Source organism: Triticum urartu, chromosome 3 (genome assembly GCF_003073215.2).
Source record: "Triticum urartu cultivar G1812 chromosome 3, Tu2.1, whole genome shotgun sequence".
Classification (NCBI taxonomy): Eukaryota; Viridiplantae; Streptophyta; class Magnoliopsida; order Poales; family Poaceae; genus Triticum; species Triticum urartu.
Window position 1 is genome coordinate 717,339,580 of NC_053024.1, and position 25,191 is coordinate 717,364,770.

Here is a 25,191-nt window from a genome sequence, read left to right on the forward strand (position 1 = left end):
ACGCCACGGTGTGGCAGTCGTTCGACCACCCCACGAACGCGCTCCTCGTCGGGCAGTCGCTGAAGCACGGCGCTCGGCTCACCGCCAACGTGTCGGCCGCGGACTGGCGCGATGGCCGGCTCTACCTCGCCGTCGGCGATGACGGCCTGAGCGCCTACGTCAACGCCGCGCCGCCTCAGCGCTACTACCAGCTCGGCCTCAGCGAGACCTCACCCGGCGCCTACGCAACGTACACCAATGGCAGCCTCACGGTGTCCGCCCGGCCCGGAGCCCCGCCTCTGGCAGCCATGGAGCTGCCCACCGTCGGCGCCGGCACGGTGCAGTACATGCGGCTGGAGCACGACGGCCACCTCCGGATCTACGAGTGGCGCTCGGGCTGGGCGCCGGTGTTCGACGTGCTGCGCCTCTTCCCGGATGGCGGCTGCGCATTCCCGACAGCGTGCGGCGCGTACGGCGTGTGCACGGCCGACACGCAGTGCAGCTGCCCCGACGCGGCCAACTTCCGGCCGGTGGACTTCCGGAGGCCCAACCGCGGCTGCGTCCCGACCACGCCGCCTCCAACGTCGTGCCGCCCGTCGCGGCGGCCACGCACGCAGCACCGGCTGGTGTCGCTGCCGGGCACGGCCTACTTCAACGACCACGGCACGAGCATGCGCGCCGTGGAGAGGGTAAGCGAGGAGGCGTGCAAGAAGGCGTGCCTGGACGACTGCGCCTGCGCGGCGGCGCAGTTCTACTACGGCCCGGACGCCGGCGACGGGTCATGCTACCTGCAGTCGGAGGTGTTCTCGATGCAGACGGTGCAGCCGGACGTGGTGCACTACAACTCCACCATGCATATCAAGGTGCAGGTCAAGCCTGCCAGGAACTGATGACTCCTGAACACTATACGCACATAATACAGTAGCATATGGCATTGTCCTTGAAAATATGACACGAATAAAGTTCTGGGACATATATATGTACAAATTCCAATATTGAAAAAAACGGCATGAATCATCTCTCCATTCTCTCTACATTGAGTACCTCATGACAAATGCATGGCGACTTCACGTGTGATTAGCTTGTGCCAAAGCGAAATAATCTCTACAGTCTTGCTAAGTTTCGGTCGACTGAGACTTTGTTAAGCCTCAGTCGATGCTATATCCGTGAGGTCTTACATTGAGATCCGTGCAAAATTTTCTTTTCAGTTTTTTTTCTTTTTTTACATGTTATATCACATGATTGAGACTTGGTTAAATCTCAGTCGACTGAGACCTAGCCACACCCCATACAGAATCAACAATAAAAAAATATCTTCATTTAGCAATTAACCATGACATTTCTCTGTGGCTCCTATGCATATAGAAACGGAGCTTCATAGAACCACGCTCACATTGGAACTAAAAAAGAAACATAACTGGCCATGGAAATGAATACAATGAAGAAAAAGTATTGATTTTTTCCATTCCTTTTTATTACATTTTTGTTTCTTTATTTTCCATCACTTTTTTCTCTGTTTATTTATTGTCTTTTCTTTTCATATGTGAACATAGCCTTTTGAATACGCCAACATTATTTTTCAATACATGAATATTTTCTCACTTCTAAAAATATTTTACACATATATACAGAACATTTTCCCAACATACACAACTGACACCTTTTTTGTGTTTGAACATTTTTTCATATTACACGACAATTTGAATTTGGAAATACCAAGTTAAGGTAGCAATGTTTTTTTCCAGCAATTAAGGTAACTTGTGTTAAACCTGATCATTCCCACACCAGCCCAAATTTCGGGCCGGCCTTGACAAGTCTGATATGCAAATCCCAGGCCTGGTCTAGAGCCCCTCCCTTCCATCCAAAGTTCTACCAAGTTTAAAAGTTCCCTTAAAGAACAAACAAAATGATATAAAAACAGGGGGTGGGGATCAAAATAATGAAGTTTCTAAGAAGGAATGAATAAGTGGCATTTGTATTACATTTTAAGAAGAAATAAAATGAAATGAAAGTTGAAACAAAATAAAAGTAATGTAGTTTTAAGAGAAAGAATGAATTAGTGGCATCGATTGCCCTTCAAGATGATAATAAATAAAACATAATGGCAAAGTTTTGACATAATTTACACAAAAATTGCTCTTTTATAAAATGCAGGCATAAACATGTAATAGTGGAATTTTCGTATAAAAAACTTTCCTAAGGTAGTGACATTCGTATTACATTTAAAGAAGAAAAAATAAAATAAAAACTAAACATAATCAAAATAATGATATTTTGTAAGGATTCATGAATTTTCATTTAAATAAGAGATAAAAGAAAAAAAATATTGAAACAAATAGCGCAATTTTTTTTACGCAATTTACACATAAATTGCATCTTATTGTGATATGCAATAATAAGCATATAGTTGTGAAATTTCATAAAAAGAGAAGTTTCCAACAAGAAAATCTATTAGTAACAAAGGTATAACACTTAAATACGAACTAAGTAAAATAAAATAAGAATAAAATATACGAAATAATGAATTAGAGCCATTGGTATTATTCGTTAAGAAGAAAAATGATAATAATAATAATAATAATAATAATAATAATAATAATAATAATATTTCCATGCAATTACACTGAAATTCTGTTTTTTACAATACACAAGAACAGACATATAACAATGATTTTTTTCTCACAAAAATGAAGTTTTATGAGAAAGAATAAATTGGTGTAATTGGAATTACCCTTAAAGAATAAAATGAAAAAAGAAGAAGCCAAGTAAGTTTTCTAAGGAAGAATGAATTAGTGTCATTAGTATTACCCTTTAAGGAGAAATAAAATTAAACAAATAAAACAAGTAATGACAAAATTTCGCACACACTTTATACATAAATTGCTTTTTCCATAATATGCAAAAATAAGCATGCTATCTGGATTTTCCTTAAAAAAGTTTTCTAAGAAGGAATGAATTAATGTTATTTGTATTATACCCTTAAAGAAGAAATAAAATAAAATAAAAAATAAATTTTCTAAGAACGAATGAGTTAGTTGCAATTTAATACCCTTCCGAAAGAAAGAAAATGAAAATAATTAAAATAAAACTTGAACAAAATAAATTAGTGGAGCTAAGCTGTTTCGTAAGAAGGAACGCATTAGTGGAATTGATGTTACCCTTAATGAAGAAAGAAAATGAAATAAAACTAGAACTAAATAAAAATAATAGTTTTTTCTAAGGAAGAATGAATTAGTGGCACTGTGATTACTCATTAAGAAAAAAAGGAAAAGAAATAAAAACTAAAACTAATCAAAACAATGGATTTTTCTAAGAAACAATGAAATAGTGGCATTGGTATTACCCTTTAAGAAGAAAGAGAACGAGATAAAAATACTTGCTCTCAGCTTGACATTGAAATTGGACTTTCAAATATGGAAAGAATAATCGTACAATAGTGCACTTTTCACACTCTAGTGTAATTGACACTCATATTGTACAATAATTGCATGCATACATTTTCACTCATCCAAATGCAAAAAAATACCCATATGGAAATAAACGATATAAAAAATAAAAGCAAAAGAAAAAAGCCATAGAAAAACAACAGACAAGGTATAACGGGCTTCAAGCCCAATCGAAAAATTGACTTACCCAAATAGGGGCAAGTTAAAAATTCAACCTAAGAGCATCTTCAACAGGCGCACTTCACCTCAACGCGGTACAATTCTTTTATGGCGTCAAAATTGTCTTTTTGCGCACGGGACTAACGACGAGGTTTTCCAAATGCACAAAAATACAACGCCCAATCTAGCGGCCCCACCTGTAGCAGCCCGCGTGCACACGCGTGCGCTAAAGTTTTAGCGCGTAAGGCATTTTTTGGGGGCCTGTTGGTGATGCTCTAAGAAAATATTGACTTACCCCAAACAGGGGCAAATAAAAAATGCAGCATAAGAAAAGTTTGACTTACCCCAAATAGGGACAAGTCAAAAATCAACCTTAGCAACCAAAGAAAGAAAACAACACAAATCTTGACAAAAGAATCAACGGTTAGAAAATTGATTGATCTAAATTTAAAATTCAGACGACTTATATATAGCTAAAGTGGATAGTTATTTTTATTGTTGATTCTGTATGTGTGCACTAGTACCAGATACAATAGTATAACGTCATAGTTTTAGAGGTGTTTTTTTTTAAACATAGGGGTTTCCTCGGCCCCAACTTTATTAAGCCAAGGCAGAAACCAACATAGTTTTAGAGGTGTTTCTAGGATTATAGACATTATTGGGTTCGGCACAAGCTAAGTCACCATCCATCTGGCATGAGGTGATCAATACAGAGAGAATGGAGACAAGATTTATGTCCATTTTTTTCTATAATGGAATTTGTACATACATGTCGCAGAACTTGAGCACGTCGTACACCGGCGCCCAGCCCGAGCGCCACTCGTAGATCCGGAGGTGGCCGTCGTGCTCCAGCCGCATGTACTGCACCGTGCCTGCCCCGACGGTGGGCAGCTGGATGGCTGCCAGCGGCGGGGGTGGCGCGCCAGGACGCGGAAACCGTGAGACTGTGCGTTGGTGTACGTCGCGTAGGCGCCGGTGCGGTCTCGCTGAGGGCCGAGTGTAGTAGCTGCGGCGGCGTGGCGTTGACGTAGCATTCAGTCCATCGTCGTCGACGGCGAGTAGAGCCTGCCATCGCGCCAGTCCGCGTCGACGCGTTGGCGTGAAGCCGCGCCCCGTGCTCAGCGAACTGCCGACGGAGGAGCGCGGTTCGTGGGGTGGTCGAACGACTGGCCACACCGTGCCCGTGGCGTTGCGCCCGTCGAACAGCACCAGGTTGCCGTCGCTGCCGATGCGCGCCCCGGCGACGGACCGGCCCTTGGTGCCGGCCGACCACACGACCGCGCCGTTACTGGACCTGAGCACGAGGTCGCCCTCCGGCGTGAGCTCGGCCGCGGCGCCCTCCCGGACGGGGCTGCCGCGGTTGGCCGACCAGACGACCTGCGGGACGCCGGCCGTGACGAACGTCATGCCCGCGCCGCTGTTGCAGTACACGACGGCGACGCCGAGAAGGAACTCCGTGCACGGGGCCGCGGGGCCGTTGCCGCGTGGTTGACTGGCGGTGCAGAAGAAGCCGAAGGCGTAGGAGGGGCCGAGGCCGGCCGGGTTGAGACGCAGCAGGGCGGCGCGCGCCACGGAGCCGTCGGTGTAGACGACGTGGTGCGGCAGGGCGGCCTCCGTGTTGGCCCAGGTCGTGGAGAGCCCCGCCGCCGGGTAGTCGAACGGCTGCGCGCGCGCCCCGCCGCCGGCCAGGAGGCAGCAGATCAGCGCAACGAGCGCGATGATCGTAGCACGGTGCACCATGATCATGGGCTGTGACTTGGTGGATTGTGAATATCGTGATGTGGTATGGGACTGGATCGACGGAGCGTGCTTTTATGCAAGCGATTGGTGTGTGGTGCAGAATTGGCACGCACATTGGATGGGAAAAGAATGATCTTACGTGGTATCCAGCCCGGCATGGAAGTCGTTGCGGGATGGCGCCGCCACCGCCGTCGGTTCACGACTCGTCTGCGCGTCAACGCGTTGCCGGTGGCCAGCTCTGTGCCCGCCGCGGTACGTGTGGTCTGGTTCCTACTATGTACTACTAGTGAACAAAATTTCGAGCTCGTTTCCTTGCTAGTACTGTAGTATATTGGTCGGGCCATATTCTTCTAGGCAAGCACGGAGCACAGCGCCTACGTCCAACCTCTCGCGTGCTCCTACGAATGCGCTCCATACCAGCAGCCGAATTTTTATTTCACAGATTGAAAAATTGTTAAGTTCAATTTAGAAAAACATCAAAAAAATACAGAAAATATAAAACTGTTCATGTTCGTGTGTATGAAAAACTTTCATCACGAATTTGGGAAAATGATCGGTACGTATTTGGAAAAAGTATTTGTTGCATATTTTTCATGTATTTGAAACATATTGGTTATTTATTTTAAAATGTTAACTACTGTTTTTAAATTGGCATCCCCTTTCAATTAATTGCTCAACAAGAATACACCAGTTTCCATTTTACAACTAAACACGAACCAAAAGTAGGGAGAAAATGAGAAAAAAAGAGCGAGTTGGAGCATTATCAGGAAGCTGCTACATGTGATCGCCATCGAAGCACTTATCACCGAACAAAAAGGTGATAACATTGAAACATCGTCATCAAGCTAGAATCTGTAAAAAAATGTCTTACATTATGGGACGGAGAAAGTAGTCAGCTCTACATGCAAAAGGCCCAACAAGGCACCACACACTTTGCAAACACCAACAACCAACAACAGAATTTTGTCCTCCATGTGGTGTCATGAGATGACTGGTACGGATATGGTCATTGTCATAGTATGCTAATCGCGTATCTGATCGTTTTGTGAGTTTTTTCCCTCGCCTACGCATAGCTTTGGTCTTATATGAATTTGCTATTTGCTGACGTCTTTTTGTGTGTGTTTTTCTGTTGGTTGTGTGCATCTGAGCTATGTAGAGGTCAGATCTATCTATATCTATAACTATACCTATACCTATACCTATACTAATTACAGACTTCCAAGAAATTACCACGTTAATCAGTAATTAGGAACCGTTAATCTGGTGGGATCAAATTATAACGGTGTAGATCAACCTCTAAAATCCTAGAGAGAAAAAACTCCTATCTTTTTTCTCTTTGAGGTGAAAAAAAATCCTATCTTTTCTATCTTGCAACGGGCTAAAAGAACATGACGTAGTCTACACATATAGAAATCATGTTTCAAAACTCCCATCTCTCTATGTATCTATAGCCCCACGGGCTAAAAAAACATGACGCAGTCTACACATATGGAAATCACGTTATAGAGAAAAAATAACACTAGCCATCCATCACGTGGGTACAAGTTATAACGATCAAGATTAAAGAAAGACTCCTTCTCCAATAAGCATCCATGGTTTTTTTAAACGAATATAAGTATTCATGTTAACACACGTTATATATTTTTTTTTTGAGAAACACCATGTCATAGAACAAGGAATGCATCCATGTTCAAATAGGCCATCGGTTCAGGCCGCTTGGACATCACGGCCTGCTGTTCCACCCGTGCCTGCGCTGCCGCATAAGGCACCGGTAGAGTACGTCGCCGTCTTCGCAGGCGCACGGGGACGTTGCGGTGTTGGCGCGGCTCTGCTTCTGCAGTTCACCCTGCGAGTGTCGGGGAAGTTTACCTTGGCCTGTCTGCCGTGGATGTGGCGAGCGGCAGCATCGTAGGCCTGGGCGCCGCCGTCGGCCGTGTTGAAGGTGTCGGGCTAGACGCATGTAAATCACTTTGGGCCGGTAGATTAGCGCACACCCTCAATCTCACATCGACGTCCCAAGTCTCCCTCCGTACGACTGCTCCCATGGATTGAAAAAAATATTGAAACATATTGGTTATTTATGCATATTTGCATACCGTTAATGAGACCGGTATGTATTTGGAAAAAAATATTTATTGCATATTTTTCATGTATTTGAAACATATTGGTTATTTATTTTAAAATGTTAACTACTGTTTTTAAATTGGCATCCCCTTTCAATTAATTGCTCAACAAGAATACACCAGTTTCCATTTTACAACTAAACACGAACCAGAAGTAGGGAGAAAATGAGAAAAAAAAAGAGCGAGTTGGAGCATTATCAGGAAGCTGCTACATGTGATCACCATCGAAGCACTTATCACCGAACAAAAAGGTGATAACATTGAAACATCGTCATCAAGCTAGAATCTGTAAAAAAATGTCTTACATTATAGGACAGAGGAAGTAGTCAGCATTACATGCAAAAGGCCCAACAAGGCACCACACACTTTGCAAACACCAACAACCAACAACAGAATTTTGTCCTCCATGTGGTGTCATGAGATGACTGGTACGGATATGGTCATTGTCATAGTATGCTAATCGCGTATCTGATCGTTTTGTGGGTTTTTCCCCTCGCCTACGCATAGCTTTGGTCTTAGATGAATTTGCTATTTGCTGACGTCTTTTTGTTTGTGTTTTTCTGTTGGTTGTGTGCATCTGAACTATGTAGAGGCCAGATCTATCTATATCTATATCTATATCTATACCTATACCTATACTAATTACAGACTTCCAAGAAATTACCACGTTAATTAGTAATTAGGAACAGTTAATCTGGTGGGATCAAATTATAACGGTGTAGATCAACCTATAAAATCCTAGAGAGAAAAAACTCCTATCTTTTTTCTCTTTGAGGTGAAAAAAATTCCTATCTTTTCTATCTTGCAACGGGCTAAAAGAACATGACGTAGTCTACACATATAGAAATCACGTTTTAAAACTCCCATCTCTCTATGTATCTATAGCCCCACGGGCTAAAAAAACATGACGCAGTCTACACATATGAAAATCACGTTATAGAACTTTGAAAAAAAATCACGTTATAGAGAAAAAATAACACTAGCCATCCATCACGTGGGTACAAGTTATAACGATCAAGATTAAAGAAAGACTCCTTTTCCAATAAGCATCCATGGTTTTTTTTAAATGAATATAAGTATTCATGTTAACACACGTCATATAACTTTTTTTTGAGAAACACCACGTCATAGAACAAGGAATGCATCCATGTTCAAATAGGCCATCGGTTCAGGCCGCTTGGACATCACGGCCTGCTGTTCCACCCGTGCCTGCGCTGCCGCATAAGGCACCGGCAGAGTACGTTGCCGTCTTCGCAGGCGCACGGGGACGTTGCGGTGTTGGCGCGGCTCTGCTTCTGCAGTTCGCCCTGCGAGTGTCGGGGAAGTTTACCTTGGCCTGTCTGCCGTGGATGTGGCGAGCGGCAGCATCGTAGGCCTGGGCGCCGCCGTCGGCCGTGTTGAAGGTGTCGGGCTAGACGCATGTAAATCACTTTGGGCCGGTAGATTTGCGCACACCCTCAATCTCACATCGACGCCCCATGTCTCCCTCCGTAAGACTGCTCCCATGGATTGAACTCGCTGCTGCCGCCCTCTCGCTTTTATCTATCTACTTCCATCATCCTTCGTCTTGTCTCCCCGCCGCAAGCCAACACAACATAACATATTTGTCTTGATGATCACCTCAATCCGGTGCTGCAATCGTGGCTCTCCACTAATCGCTGCCTCATCTCAAATCCTTGGGATTCCATCGCTCCGATCTGTCACATTGTTTCCCCACTGATAGGTTCTCTTCACATGCGATTCTCTGTCCCCCATAGCAGGTAAATTTGACTATCTCTACACCTTTGAACTTTTCTTTTTCTTGCTATTGGCGGTTTAGATTTGAATCTGAAGTTACATAGCCAAGTTATATCGGCTCAAATTGTAGAATAGCCTAGGTAGATCTGCTGAGATGCAACCATCATGCGTTAGAAAAAAGGATTTGCATCACGTTACAATAAAAAGTAAATTTCATGATACATAATTACATCTAGAAATTTGTATTGTTTTCCTTCTCTAATACGGTAATATTTAACACCATGATCTCTCATTTCCCACCCTAAAGATTTTTTCTTTCCAGATTTATGAATCGCCATTCGGTGTCATCAACGCTGGAGGTCGTCAGCCTGTTCTCATGCAGCGTAATCTTGATGTCCGAAGGACCAAATAAGACCATGCTGCTAAGTGAATTAGTATCATCAAAGTACTCGGTTGTGCATGTAGAGTTCATATAAACAACTAGAGGAGGCTAATATGTATGCACACTGGCTCTTTAGGTAAACACTAATCGTGTAATATTATGTAGCTTAATCGGTTATTTCACCTTTACAGAAATCCCTCACGTCCACGGTCAATGATCTTTCTCCCATATGTATCCAATGTAATATATAGGTCTAGCACAGATCAAGGGTGTGCTCTTGAGTAGCTTCTGGAAGGAACACTAGTAGAAAACAGGGCTTTGGTCACGGGACAATATTCACATTAGTCCCGGTTCAATCACGAACTGGGACTAATGTGAGCATTGGTCCCGGTTCGTGCGGCTAAGGCATTAGTCCCGGTTCACCTGAGCCCTTTAGTCCCGGTTTGAGTCACGAACCGAGACTAAAGGGTGCGATGCCCTTTAGTCCGGGTTTGTGTCTCAAACCGGGACTAAAGATTAGGCCTTTAGTCCCGGTTTGAGACACAAACCGGGACTAAAGGGTGCGATGCCCTTTAGTCCCGGTTTGTGTCTCAAACCGGGACTAAAGGTCCCATTTTCAAACTCTACCCCCCCGATCACCTTTTTTGTTTTGAAAAAATCAAAAGAAAATGATAAAAAATTCAAAAAATAAAATCCTTCGAGAGGTAGTTATATTACTACATCTACTAGTTAGGAAAATTAAAAAACTTAAATTTGGACATGTTTTGCAAAAAATGTAGGGAAAATATAAAACGGCTATAACTTTTGCATACGATGTCAGAAAAAACGTATAATATATCAAAATGTTCAGAACGAAAATCCGCTTTCAATTTTGATAGCCTACGGCCTGTTTGCAAATTTTTAGAATCCTCAAATTCTAAAAGGAAAAAAGTTATGCTCAAATTTCAGTTTTTTTTGTATTTTCGTTAAATCTGGTCAAACTATGGTCAAACTACTTATTCAAGAAGTATTAGTGTTATTAAATAATTATTCAAGAATATTAGTGTTACTAAATAATTATTTTAGTTTTTTTGAATTTTTGTCAAATCTGGTCAAATTGTGGTCTAACAATGGTCAAACTATTTATTCAAGAAATATTAGTGTTACTAAATAATTGTTTCGGTTTTTTTGAATTTTGGTCAAATCTGGTCAAACTGTGGTCAAACTATTTATTCAAGAAATATTAGTGTTACTAAATAATTATTGTTTTGTACAATAATAGTTTCAAACTCAAACAGTGAAATGTGTGACTTCATGCTCAAGCTAAACTCCTGAGGGCTAATAGGATTGGCATCTTACTATTGTCAGGAAAACAACAAGTGCAGACTTGGAAACGAAGGAGAATAGAACCCGAAAGTTAAGCGTGCTCGGGCTGGAGTAGTGAGAGGGATGGGTGACCGGTCGGAAAGTTAGATGATTTGGAATGATGAGGGGTGATTAGAGATTAGAGGCTAAATTGAGCAGTGATGAGGGGTGGGTGATTAGAGATTAAATTATAAAATAATTCAGAAATTTGAAAATCGAGAAAAAAATTAAAAAAAAAATTACCTTTAGTCCTGGTTGATGTTACAACCGGGACTAAAGGTGGAGCTGGTGGAGCTCTAGCCAGCGGCCACGTGGAGGGCCTTTAGTCCCGGTTCCTGATTGAACCGGGACTAAAGGGCCAGGGCATTAGTAACAACCCTTTAGTCCCGGTTCACAAAACCGGGACAAAAGACCCTTACCAACCGGGACAGAAGACCCTTTTTCTACTAGTGGAACAATATTTAGCATATACATGCACCCATGAAGTGAAGATATATCTTGCAATCCATCACTGGAGTATTTATTGAGAAATCTATGAGTAGAGTAATCTGTCGGTGCGGTTAGTTTAATTTTTGTGCTTATGTGATATACTAATTTCTAACTAGGTGGGAAATAAGATACAAGATCAGGTTTGTTTAGTTCATTACATAAACTGTCTGCATCAGCCACGCATGCTGACCTATTTTTCTCCTGCCAAAATTAAGTGATGCTTTAATTTTGGCTAATGCATCAATGCAGTGCATGGTGTGGTGTAGTGACAGTTCTTTGGAGGGTTTAATACATATTTATCTATCAACGTACTAATCCATGTGCTTTAATGTACTCCTATATTTGCCATCTGGGAACAATTTGGTGGTATATGTGATGATGTCTCATGTAGTTCATTTAACCTAATCTGTATAAAACCAAATATATTGCAAAGCTGGACCTTATTTCTTATAGATTGTAAGCATATTTTTGGACTCTGGGTAGTTTTTTCCCTAATAAAGGAACCGAAGTATCTGCTCAAACATACAGACAAAAGTTTATAACAAAGTATCTGCTCAATATATGGTTAGTTTATTTTTTAGCAAGACATGAATGTAGTATGGATTAAATTTGCTTAGTTATATATAAAGCTATAACACTATATGATTGAATCGGGTGTCGTGCTATGGATGCTTATACTGATATATTTTTCTCCTATTACATCCTTCATGTTCCAGCTCAGTGGTTAAAGTAAAGCCCTAAATAGGTACAAAGAACTTCCCTATGAATTTTACATGATCTGGAGGACCTAATTGCTGGCCCACTCCTAGCAGCTCCACTGTATCGTGCAACAGATCAAGCATCAAGAATAAACTCTTAGGGTTATACAGCAAGTTACATTCAGATTTATTTAGAGCATGTTTTACAATATTGTCCATAACTACTATTGATCTAAACAATAAATGTGAAAACCATATTATGATCTTTTTATTTTCCAAATACTTAATATAGCAACACTTCCAAATAATATTTTCTAGATTTTATAGGTTGCCCCTGCAGAATCTGCTACGCACAACCCGCGCGCGACGGGCCAGATCATACTTGAAGGTGCGCCGCGGCGAGGAGGAGCCATCAAGTGCTATACATCATCTTCAAGTGTATACTGTGTCTCACATGATGTATGTACACATTTGCATAGTGCCGAGGGGGCGTATTAATGTTTATAGGTTCCAAGAATCTGATGTGCCATGTTGACATTAACGTATTCTTAATTATTAAGTACTACAAAGTTCTGGCCACTACTTCAATAGAATTATATTGTGTGGGTATTCATGTTTATAGGTTCCAAGAATCTGATGTGCCATGTTGCCATTACCATATTCTTAATTATTAAGTACTAAAAGTTCTGGCTCCCTTCTCTGGAGATAACTGCTCCATGTGTTACATGTTGTAATAAAGTTCAAAGAAAGATACAGTGGCGTTTTTATCATGCCGGTTCCATTACATAATTTGTAGATAAATTGTAAACTGCTTATTGTTGATATATTTCTCTTTCCTTTTCAGAACACACAATATCTAAGCAAATGGAAATGCCATGTCTCTTTTAGTCTGAACGATGCATAAAAAATATGAGTGCTATATCCCCTAGAGTTAATAAATAAGTTTTCAGTACGACATCCACATCATCAATCTTTATGGATTTTGTTTTCATCTACATGAGCACACACTACGTTGTATCTTCATCTTAATTCTAGATGCCAAGTACATGTTCTTTGGTGTTATAAAACTGTACTGAATTCAATAATCAACACTTAGATTAGTTGCCGATCCCGAGAACGAAGATATGGAGAGCATGGTTGCTTTGGTGGAAAATATAAGATGGTCGCTGAGATTTCATATCGTTTTTTTTGCATAAGAAACCCCATTGTATTTCAATAGATAGTTGGGTACACTAAAAGTTAAATGCCCATTTTCGTGGTGAAGCTGTTCTTAGTTGGGTTGGAACATGTAGGCATGCATTTGTGGTAGAAGTCAACACTCTATATGCCATTTTGACTACTTTTTCTTATAGCAAGCCTGGTAGACCAACTAGCCACAATCTTAGCGCGAGGTATATAGGAACATATGGTTGTTAAATTATTTTCAAGATGGTCTTATATTTCTAGAGATCTCATGTTTATTCTTCTATGCTTCGCTGTGTTCAATCTAATATGTCTAAAATATTGTAATCATATTTATCTAGGCAATGTAGAAAAATGCACGTTTACAAACAATTATCTTTTTGTAATATGTCTAAAATATTGTAATATTCTTTATCTCGGCAATATAGAAAAATTCATGTTTATGAACAATAATATTTTTGTAATATGTTGCCATTTCTGGTCGTATATTCAAATTTAGACTATTCGTAAATGAAAATTTTATATTCTTAAAATTCTGACGAGCTGGTAACCAGTGGTGGTGGTACTGATATACTAGAGATTAGTTATATGTACTCAAATGAAATTATATATTTTTTTATCAAATTTAAGAAAAAGATATACTTAATATTTTTTTATAAACTAGCCCGTGCGAATGCACGGGTTGATAACTAGTGTATGCTAATCGTGTTTGTATCTTCTTGATGCTCCATCTTGAGGCAATCAAATTAACCATTTGTTGAAAAGAAAAACAACTTCTAGGTAATACACCCATCGTTCGGCAAGCTCATGAATCAACAATCCACAAGGCACCAGGATCAGCACCCTTAGGTGACGTATGGCGTGCCAACATGGTCGCTTCCTACATGATTGCGTGAACGGTGAACTCCCTCCTGGAACACTGCATTGTTCTCCTCCTTCAACAAACCCGTCCAGTATAACGAAAACAAGCAAACTGTAAGGATAATCACAACTAGCGTTCACCTCACACGCCCTAAAAAGTGATTTTGTTTCGAGTAGTCCATATCCCCAAACATGCAGGAAAGCAAACAACCAAGAAATACATTGCGACAAGTTTGTAGGACAACAACTGACCGTAGTAACTTTTTTCAATAATGCACCAAATAGCTCTAGCCACCCAAACTAAAAGAATGAGTGTCTAACTGTTTCACATTCTTTGCAACAAGAGCATAAATGATTGCCATACAAGCTTTTTTCATATTATCTCTAGTGCCACATCAAGATTTTAATTTTTTTAAAGGAATAACAACTTTCCTCGATTAACTTATTATTTCCCCAATGTTAATTAGTATTTAAAATTTCTATATGTATTTAAAACTTTAGTTGTGTATTAAAAAATCAGTAATCACAAATTAAAATAAATTTCATTGCGCTTGTACAAAAAGTTGATCGCACATTGGGAAAATTATTTATCGGCTAGTGTGAAAATGTTCGTCCTGGATTATTAAAAAGGTTTGTGTATACAAAACACATCGGAAAAAAGCTTGATAGCAAATGTATAAATATAAACCAAAAAATGAAATTAAAATAAATGAAAAGTGCACAAACAAGAACAAAAGAACTGGGAAATATCTGAAAGGCGGAAAAAATGGTACAAAAAAGAAATTCTACATCAACCTAACTAGGCCTGGCTTGATAATGTTTCCTGCTTGCTCTCTTCCACGCATAGGACACTGGAATATGTAGTCCCTATTTGTTGAGACAAAATGTCACCATTTTCACCAGGGCTAAGTATCGCTCATACAAATATTTCATATGTCTCGCCAGAAGGGTTTTTCTATGAGTCGTTATCCGGCCAGACCAGTTCTTCTCTTCATGGCAAGCGAACCAGAAGGCGCTACCTCGATCGATCGCTGTTGTTCGTCTATTTTTTCTTATTCTTCTTTGTTGTGTACTTGTTGGATTAGTGTGGTATTCACCTTTTTACAGTCTTTTTTTAATTTTCTTTGTGGCCTTTTTTGGGTTTTGCTAATTTAATCTATGGGGTTTTATTGGGGTTTTCATGTTTTGCATGGTTTCTTCAAGTTTTTTTGTTTTTGCTCCTTTATTTTTATTTATTTTATTTGGTTTCTTTTATAATTTTTCTCGGTTTTGATCATCTTTTCTCCTTATGTTTCCTTTTTTCTCAGCACATGTCCACATTTTTCGTAGGCACTGTGCATTGATCATATATACCAAGAACATTTTTTACACGTTTAATTTTTTTAAATATATGTTCAACATTATTTTCAAACATATATTTTGATGTCTATTCTTTTGATATACATTTTATATTTTTTGTATACATCCAAAACATTTTTTAATAAATTTTTTAAATACATGATGAATATTCTTTCAAAAAGATTTTGATTATTTTTGATATATGTTAAAAGTCTTAGGAATCCCTATCGAAACATTTTCTGAATGATACGGAACAATTTTTACAGTGTGCAAACACTTTTCAGTAAAATATCAAAAATATATTTTGAACTTGTAACAATTTTCTGTATCCGGTTTGTTGAATTACACGATTTGTTTTCATTGTATAAATCTTTTTCTTAAATGTCATGTATAGGTTTTATGAAATGCGCCAATATTTGTAAATGTCACACATTGTTTTGAATGCTATAAACATATTGCTGAAATTACTCTAGAAATTTTTTCCAGTGTGTTAATCTTTTTAAACTCCAAGATTTTGTTAAAAGTAGTTCTAAGTTCTGGGAAGTAGGTATTTCAAATGATTTAAACTTTACTAACATATTTAGAAAATCAAACGAATAAAAAAACTCATATGTGCAGACATGTTTGTTTTTCCTGTGGATGCTTGGAACTAATTGGACCAGTTTCGTTTAGCTAGTGCTGCAGGTGACGCTCATGTAGGTGTCGCTATGAGCGGTACCTAGTCGCTCTCCGCCTTTCGCACGGGGAGAGCAACTAATCAAGGAGTACTCCTTCGAATGCCCCCGCAAGGGTCACTTGGGCTGGGCTACGCCACTTGGTGAACTCTCAGCCGCCACCACGTGTCGCGCGATGGGCGTTCTTTCCGAATTTTGTTTTAATTTTTATCTTTTTGCATGCGTTCTCGGCTTTTAAATACATTTTTTTGTTTTTTCGGCTTTTCGGAAGTCTTTCTGTTTTTCTTAGGTTTTGGACCAAAAATCTTTTTCCAATTTTTTTGATGCATGTTCTTTTTTCCCCCTTTCGTAAGGCACAAATTTACTTTTCGTGGAGGCACGTGCATAATTGCTTATGCGGCCGTGTCTCTCGCAAAAGAGAAAAAAAAACTTTTTTCCTTCACAAGAGACACACATTTACTTCTCATGGAGGCACGGATTCGTTTTCACGAGAGCAACGGTCGTGCCTTTCGGAAAAGAAAAAACACATTTTTTCCATCCGTGAGAGGCAGGAATTTCTCGTGGAGGCATGGATTTGCTTATGTGATACACACGACCATGCCACTCACAGAAGGAAAGAACTCGTTTTTCTTTAGACTACGAGAGGCACGGATTTGCTTTCGAGAGAGACACCACCGTGCCTCTCGGAGAACGAAAAAAACACGCAAGAGGCACCGATTTACTTATTGTGAAAGCATTGATTTAATTCCGCAAGAGGCAGAATCGATGAGATGCGGTTGCGGAACGTGGGCATCTTGACGCAAAATGCAATGTAAAGGACCGCAATTGCTATTGGACGCTCGTAGCAGGAAATTCTGGAAGCTTCACAATATGGGCAATAATATTGACATATTAGACAGTACAAGCCATCCAGTTTTGGGAACGGTTCTGAATCTGTTTCAAATTTTCAGTTTTTCTATTATTCGTATGGAATTTAAATTGTATTTGAATTTTAAAAAATGTTGACTTTTACAAATAAATGTTCAAACAATTCAAAAAATGTTTGCATTTGTCATAATTTTACATAAATTCAAAATTTTCATGTTTTTATAAAATCATTAAATATTCTAAAAGTGCTCCAATTTTCAGTTTTTCTTTGCATGTGAAAAAATGTTTGGGAGTTTCTATTTTTTTGAGATTTTAAAATTTTGTTCAAAATTTCCAGAAATGTTCTAGTTTAAAAATTTGTTCACAAAGTCAAAAAGTATTTGCGAATGTTAGAAAATGTCAGTGTCTTGAAACAATGGTTCAAAATTTCAAATTTTTTTGCTTTTTCCAAAAAAACATTGCAATTTCAAAACATATTCACATTTAAAAAGTGTTCACTTTAAAAAAATGTTTGCATGTTTAAAAAATCAACTTTGAAAAATGTAAATTCATCGCACTGGTATGGCGGCCCGTTCTCCATAGTATTCTACAAGCAGTGCAGAGTTTTTTTAACAACCAGTGCAGAGTTAATGCATTACTTTGATATAGACTACATTTTCAAAACTCGTACAATGGCCTGCTCGCTACAACGACCACTAATGGGCAGCCGCGACCAGGGCGGCGTCGTCGTGCCGCCCATGTGGAAATTTCTCTCGGAAAAAAAAATAAAGCCACTTACTTTTCACCATGAAAGAACAACAACTTGCGATTGATCTCTAAACTAGGTCTCTATTTCTCTTTGACCACCCCAACAAGGTATGCACACTCTTTACAGGCCGCGTGGAATCAGGAAAGTCTGATCCAGATTTGTTTTACGTTCTTTGTTTCTGCGTTGAGATCAACAATATGCCCATGTTCCGACCTTGCTAGTTAGAAAGATTACTTGTAGATTCTTCTTCCCGTTTTACTCCTGGTTCTCTTTATAAACCTGTTGCTCAACCAAAAGTCCCCACATTAGCAAAACTCTAACTGATCCTGTATCTAATCGTAAGGGAGGATAAATTCGGTTATCCTCCTCTAGGCTGCACTTAGCCGACCCCTAAACTGATTAGAGGACGATAATTTGTTTGATTATTTTTCAACTGCACTAAAATAATTTTTGGTACCATTCTGGAACAAAGGACTCCACCATATCTTTGAAACTGCGAAAGCTTAAAACAATTTCATTTCTTTTTAATATCAAACCATAAAGGATGATCAGATTCGTTCAGTAATTAGGCCATCATGTTGACCAATCAAACCAATTGGAAAATTAATCATTCATCGTCTCATCTCGAATCGCTTTCACCGTTGGATTCTTTGTGTCAATATCTTCAAAACTAGATCTCATGTTGATAGGTTTTGACGAATCTTTTTTTTTCACGAAAAAAAACCGGACGAAAAGACCGAACCAGGAGCATGGGTTTTTTCCCTTTCCGAAAGACGCACGCCCGTGCCTCTCACGAAATCACAACCGTGCCTCTCGCGGAAGCAAAACCGTGACTCTCGCGGATGAAAAAAGAAGAAGAGAAAACACGTTTTTTTTCGTTTCCGAGGAGGCATGGCCATGACTCTCACGAAAGGAAAACCATGACTCTCGCGAAAGAAAAAGAAATAGAAAATGTATTTTTTTCGAGAGGCATGGCTATGACTTTCGTTAAAGCACAACTATGCCTCTCGCGAAAGTAAAACTGTGACTCTCGCGAAAAGAAAAAAAAACAGAAAATGCTTTTTTCTCATTTCCGAGAGGCGCGGCCGGGACTCTCGCGAAAAAAAAGAGAAAGCGTTTTTTGCGCAAAAAAAATTTTCTCGATTTTTTTGATGGAAAAGCTAAGGAAGACCGGTGGAAAAACGTCTAAGAAATCATTTAAAAGGCCGAAAACGCGTGCGAAAAAATATAAAAAAACAAAATCGTTGGGAGCGCGACACGTGGCAAATGGCTGAGAGCGCGCCAAGTGGTGCTGATCGTTGCGAGGCTCCCGAAGGAGCGCTCGTTAACTAGTTGCTTTCCCTGAAGCCGTCTCTGAGGAAATGTCCGAGGGCCTCCTGAAGGGCTGTCTGACGTAGAACATCCTCGCAGATGATAGGTTCTAAAATCTCAGATGTGGGGATCTGCATCAACGATCTCCACCGACTCTCCTTTCGTTTCGCTTTTGAGTCGATAATGATCAGATCAAATCTTGTATGTATCTCATAGTGGTATTGGGCATTTTTGTAGTATGTTTTTTTTTCTTCTGGTGCGTTACCGTACAAAATCTGACCAAGGGATGGATGGATTGTGAGATTTCACAAGTTTTGCCAGTTTTTTTTACTTAAATCTGGGCAGTTCTTAGGCAGATGTCGGACATGCCTGGCTTCTTTTGCCTGAAGCCTCGGTTGTGACTTAGTCAGCTTTGTGGGCTTGGTTGGGCCTTGGCTTGGCTTGACCTAGTAAATGTAGGATACCAAATTTTCAGAGACTCTTCTGTCGACATTTCAGGGGTTCAAGTTTGAGTTCACTAGGAGGTGCGCTAATGCAGCTGCTCATGCTGCGGCAAGAGAGGCTGTTGTTCAAGGTCCTAGTACTTTCATGTGATTGTTCCTGTTCAATCAGACATTTCAGGGGTTCAAGTTTGAGTTCACTAGCGCCCTGTTCGGTATCCCTCCGCTCCACAACTCCAGGAGCGGAGTTGGTGGAGCTGTTGTACAAATCGAAGGAGTTGTGGTTTCTCCGCTCCACAGATTCTAGGAGCGGGTGATTACCGAACAGGCCCCTAGGAGGTGCGCTAATGCAGTTGCTCATGCTGCGGCAAGAGAAGCTGTTGTTAAAGGTCCTAGTACTTTCATGTGATTGTTCCTGTTCAATCGGACATTTCAGGGGTTCAAGTTTGAGTTCACTAACGCCCTGTTCGGTGTCCCTCCGCTCCACAACTCCAGGAGCGGAGTTGGTGGAGCTGCTGTACAAATCGAAGGAGTTGTGGTTTCTCCGCTCCACAGATTCTGGGAGCGGGTGATTACCGAACAGGCCCCTAGGAGGTGCGCTAATGCAGCTGCTCATGCTGCGGCAAGAGAAGCTGTTGTTAAAGGTCCTAGTACTTTCATGTGATTGTTCCTGTTCAATCGGACATTTCAGGGGTTCAAGTTTGATTTGAGTTCACTAGCGCCCTGTTCGGTATCCCTCCGCTCCACAACTCCAGGAGCGGAGTTGGTGGAGCTGCTGTACAAATCGAAGGAGTTGTGGTTTCTCCGCTCCACAGATTCTGGGAGCGGGTGATTACCGAACAGGCTAGGAGGTGCGCTAATCACTTGCTCATGCTGCGGCAAGAGAGGCTGTTGTTCAAGTAGTTACTTTCATGTGATTGTTCCTGTTCAATCGGACATTTCAGGGGTTCAAGTTTGAGTTCACTAGCGCCCTGTTCGGTATCCCTCCGCTCCACAACTCCAGGAGCGGAGTTGGTGGAGCTGTTGTACAAATCGAAGGAGTTGTGGTTTCTCCGCTCCACAAGATTCTGGGAGCGGGTGATTACCGAACAGGCCCCTAGGAGGTGCGCTAATGCAGTTGCTCATGCTGCGGCAAGAGAGGCTGTTGTTCAAGGTCCTAGTACTTTCATGTGATTGTTCCTGTTCAATCGGACATTTCAGGGGTTCAAGTTTGAGTTCACTAGCGCCCTGTTCGGTATCCCTCCGCTCCACAACTCCAGGAGCGGAGTTGGTGGAGCTGTTGTACAAATCGAAGGAGTTGTGGTTTCTCCAGCTCAAATTGCGGTTTATGTAAGCTACAAGAACCTTCCTTCCGCTTTTGGGAAGGTTTTTTCCCATTCTTCTTTGGCTTTTCTGGTTTTTTATTTTCTATTTACTTTCCTTTTAATTTGTATCCCTTTATTATATTTTTCTTATTTAAATTCTGTAAGCATTTTATGAATTAGGAACATTTTTAAAATTCGTGATGATTTTTAAAATTCATGAATATTTTTAAATTCGTGAACATTTTTCAAATCCATAAACAAATTTTCAAATTGGTGATCAATATTTACATCCGTGAACAGTTTTTCAATTTGATGGACTTTTTTTTTTCAAATTAGCAAACATATTTCGAATATGCAAACATTTTCTGAATTCAAGAACAAAAAATCCACAATTATCTACAGTAGAGAATTTGATATGTTTCTGCATAGAGACTTGGTCAGCCTTAATTTAAGTTTCACCTAGGACAATCTTTCTTTTTGCGAACAATTAACTTGAATGAAAACGAAAGGCCGGGTTCACTGACCGTTGACGTTTACTTTGAAAAACCAGGACAAGATAAGTGTGTGGACCCATTGGCCATTATGCCTCTCACCACTCGACACATTTTTTCTTCGATATTTCCTCTCAACTTCCACTAGGCACATTTTTTCTTCTATATTTCCTCCCAACTTTTCTTCGATACATGCAAGTTGCCAACAAATAAGTCGGCCATTCCACAATCCACATCGCAGCCCTGCAGTTTTCTACTACTAGTCTAGTACTCCCTCGGGTATGTAAGCACCAACACATGGACATGGCCATGGCCGGGCTAACAAGCTCAACCAACCGACCAAGAATGGCGCCGGCACCAGGGAGGAAGAGGACTCCCAGCATGCACACGTGCCACCTCTGCTTGTGCTTCCTTCTCCTTGCGTCCACCGCCACCCTCTCGGCCGCCGTCACCGCTTCCTCTTACTCCACCGCCTGCCCATCCCTGCCGCCCGCCCACGACCGCCGCACCGACGCCGACGACGCCCTTTCACTGACCCGCTCCTTCCAGATCTCCGCCGGCCAGTTTTCTGGTGGCGCTGCCGGCCTGTTTTCCCCTCAAGATGATGGTCCCTACAATGACCGCTCGTTCGCCTTTTTCCCACACGGCATCTCCCGCACCCAAGACCCGGCTCTCCTCCACCTTACCGCCACCTTCACCCTCACCGGTCCCCGCAGCCCCGGTGGACGCCGCGACAATTACAGCTTCCCTGCGCCCATCTCCTTCGTCCTCGACGGCCACTACTCCTCCGCCTCGCTGCAGCTCTGCATGGTCGGGACGGGCACCGAGCGCGGAGAGGACGGCTCCCTCAAGCACTACCCCGACGTCGCCCTCCGCCTCCGCGTCCCCAGTCCTCCCACCCTCGCCGATCCATTCGTGACCGGCAGTCTGGAGGGCGGCTCCGGCCTTGGGACTTTCCGCCTCCGCGCGTACGCCGAGGGCGACGACTACAGGTACGGCTCCGAGCGCGCGGCCTGCAGCCCCAGCCCACCCAAGCACCCGGACAGGGAGTCGCTCCGGGCGCTAAGGGGCGACAACTCTGCGTGCAGCCACCTGACCCAACAACTCATGACCTCGTACAGCCTAGAGCACGGCGGCGCTCTGATTCCCTGGATGCGCGTGAACCAGATGCGCTGCACCACGGACGGCGCGGCCGTGCACGTCCGCGCATATGCTGTGCTCTTCAACGACACCAGGGCGACCGAGAGGCGCCGGTACTACCGCCGCCGCCGACACTCCTTGGTCCGCGAGGAGGCCGTCGTGGCCGACGGGCACTGGGACTCGGATCGGCGCATGCTCTGCTTCAAGGCGTGCCGGGTTGCGCTGCCGGTGCCGTCGTCTGCTCCGGCTGTGCAAGAGCACGGATGCGGGATCGGGATGAGCTTCTGGTTCCCGGCCGTATGGACGATGCGGGAGCGGAGCATCGTGTCAGGGATGCTCTGGAACTCGACCAACGCCGGCTCTGGACTGATCCACGGCGTGATAACAGCGTCGAGCATCGACGACCAAATAAGCTCTACCAATCTCTCCGACGTGAAGTACAGCTACAATGCCACGGTGCTCGGGGAGGCCAGGAAACACTACCTGGAAATCAGCAAGGGGAAGAAGGTCACGGGGTCGTACTCGTTCCCTGACTTTAACTGTACCGTCAGTGACTTTGCGTTTCGTTTCGACGGGCTGGACATCTGGAGTGGAGAAGCCTACCCAGTCACAATCGGCTCGGTGATGCTCGCCAGCGAGAGGCTGGCCGCCGATGACGCCTTCTTCCAGCACACAGTGGCTGTGGAAGACAAAGAGCCGGGTCTGCTGAATGTCAGCTACACCATACGCTACACTGCTCCACCTGATAACTGGGTGCGCCCTACCAATACGTTAAACTACTCAGTTGACTATGAGAAGAGAAAGATCTCAGCAGAAGGTGTTTATGATCCCAACAGGGGCATCCTCTGCATGGTCGGCTGCAAGGAGCACAACGGCTCCACGGACTGCCAGACACTGGTAACGGTGCAGTTCGCCTCCCTCGATTCCAAGGCGCAAGGGCACGGCACCGGGGTCATCAGTAGCCTCAGGGACAAGACCGACCGCCTCTTCTTCGAGAAGGTCGACTTCACCTCCTATGGGATGTACTCCTCACAAGTGTTTGAGGCCGTATCAAGGATGGACATGGAGAGTGTCCTCCTGCTGGCCTCCACCACGCTGTCGTGCGTCTTCATCATCCTGCAGATCCTCCACACAAAGAGGAACCTAGAGGCGGCTGCGGCGACATCGATCACCATGCTCACCGTGGTCACCATGGGGTATCTCGCCCCTCTCGCGCTCAACTCTGAGGCCCTGTTTCCAAGCAGGAGGAGCCAGTACTATGACTTCTACTACTCCACGAGCCGGAGGCTAGAGATGAACGAGGTCATGATGAGGGCGCCTACGCTGATCGCCTTCGTGCTGCAGCTGCGCCTTCTTCAGCTGGCGTGGTCAGGCCGCCGCACATCCACCGTGTCCGAGAGGACCGTGCTGTGGATATGCCTACCATTGTACGCGCTCGGAGGAGCCTTGGCCGCGATAATCCACGGGATCAACGCCCGTGCCATGAGCGGCGACCCGTCAATGATCAGCATGGGTGAAGGGCCGGCGACGATCTGGGAGGACCTTGTGTCGTACGTGGGGCTGGTACTGGATGGCTTCCTCCTCCCGCAGGTCATCCTGAACGCGGCCTTGGGAGGATCCAGAGCTCGAGCGATCTCGCCATGGTTCTACATAGGGGGCACCATGGTCCGTGTGGCGCCTCATGTGTACGATGTGGTCAGAGCCCATCTCTACAAGCCAAGCATGTACTCCTCTCACCTGTACGCGAGCCCCCGTGGCGACCTCTTCAGCATGGCGTGGGAGGTGGTTATACCGTGCGGGGCAGTGCTGCTGGCCTTGTTGTTGTTCATGCAGCAGCGGCTCGAAGGCACCGCATCGCTTCCTTCGCAGAGGAGGAGATCGGGTGGATATGAAATGGTCTCTAACATTTAACATAAAACAGGGGAGTTCTCCTTGAGGGAAACGAAGGGTGCAGCTGTGGTTGATGGAATAACATGTACTCTTTCCGTTCCAAAATAAATTAGTACTGTAAAGTCAGTATAAAATTGTACCAAATCAGTGACACTTTGAGACGGGGAGAGTATTATTGTTGGTTTGAAAGCAAAGTATGTATCTTATGTGTCGTTGAAAATTTGTACATCTGCATTTCAATATGAGATAGTACTTTTTTTATTTTAAAAATACAAGGAATACACGCACATGCACGCAGATGAAGAAGAATGGTGCCTAGTAAAATAAGGGGGAGTAAATGATGGAGACAAACAATGATTTAACGTGGTATTGTTCATTGAGAAACCACTGCAAAGCCAAGTAATTGTGGTATCTCCTACTACTGGTATGACGCTAGCTAAGTTTGTAATTATTGTTGCTTTCCAAAAGGACATCTCACCCAAGGTGGTAAGTATCCTATAAAAATTGTCACAATCATATATGGAAATATGATAACTCCAACCCTGTATAAATTCCCTACGACTGCTATAACTCGCATGATATGGACCACGAAAAATATGAAGCCAGCTCGCCATGTTGTGTGGTGATCATCTTCGGTGTGAAACCGGACATTTTGGATATGTGAAATGGATTGTTTTCATGTGTAAAACTAATTATTTCAAAATATGATATAACTTTACAAAGCGAAACAATTTTTATTTTATGAAAGTGCTTTAAAAGATAACTTAAATATATTTAAAAAATTAGTTCAAATACATCCATTTTTTTAGTGAAACCAGTGATTTGAAATAAGTGAAATCAGTGGAACA

At 42.6% G+C, this 25,191-nt stretch overlaps 2 protein-coding genes and 2 pseudogenes across 2 annotated transcripts; 2 read left to right on the forward strand and 2 right to left on the reverse strand.

The window, feature by feature from the left end:
* Positions 1–2: 2 nt before the first annotated feature.
* On the forward strand, positions 3–1,027 carry LOC125547272 (G-type lectin S-receptor-like serine/threonine-protein kinase At5g35370; the record flags this gene model as incomplete). Its single annotated transcript, XM_048711215.1, has 1 exon — positions 3–1,027. A coding segment is annotated over one exon (867 nt), but the record flags the coding sequence as incomplete, so codon positions are not given.
* A 3,087-nt stretch (positions 1,028–4,114) lies between these two features.
* Positions 4,115–5,463, reverse strand: LOC125549383 (annotated as a pseudogene).
* A 12,846-nt stretch (positions 5,464–18,309) lies between these two features.
* LOC125549735 lies at positions 18,310–18,392 on the reverse strand (annotated as a pseudogene).
* Positions 18,393–21,522: 3,130 nt separating this feature from the next.
* On the forward strand, positions 21,523–24,569 carry LOC125546161. The gene has a single exon (XM_048710329.1). The coding sequence runs from the start codon at positions 21,611–21,613 to the stop codon at positions 24,362–24,364; it is 2,754 nt and encodes a 917-aa protein (XP_048566286.1). The 5' UTR covers positions 21,523–21,610; the 3' UTR covers positions 24,365–24,569.
* The last annotated feature ends 622 nt before the right edge of the window (positions 24,570–25,191 follow it).

Bases quoted from the DNA above. Each gene is read 5' to 3' on its own strand.
- LOC125546161 (XM_048710329.1), top strand. From the start codon at position 21,611: ATGGACATGGCCATGGCCGGGCTAACAAGCTCAACCAACCGACCAAGA.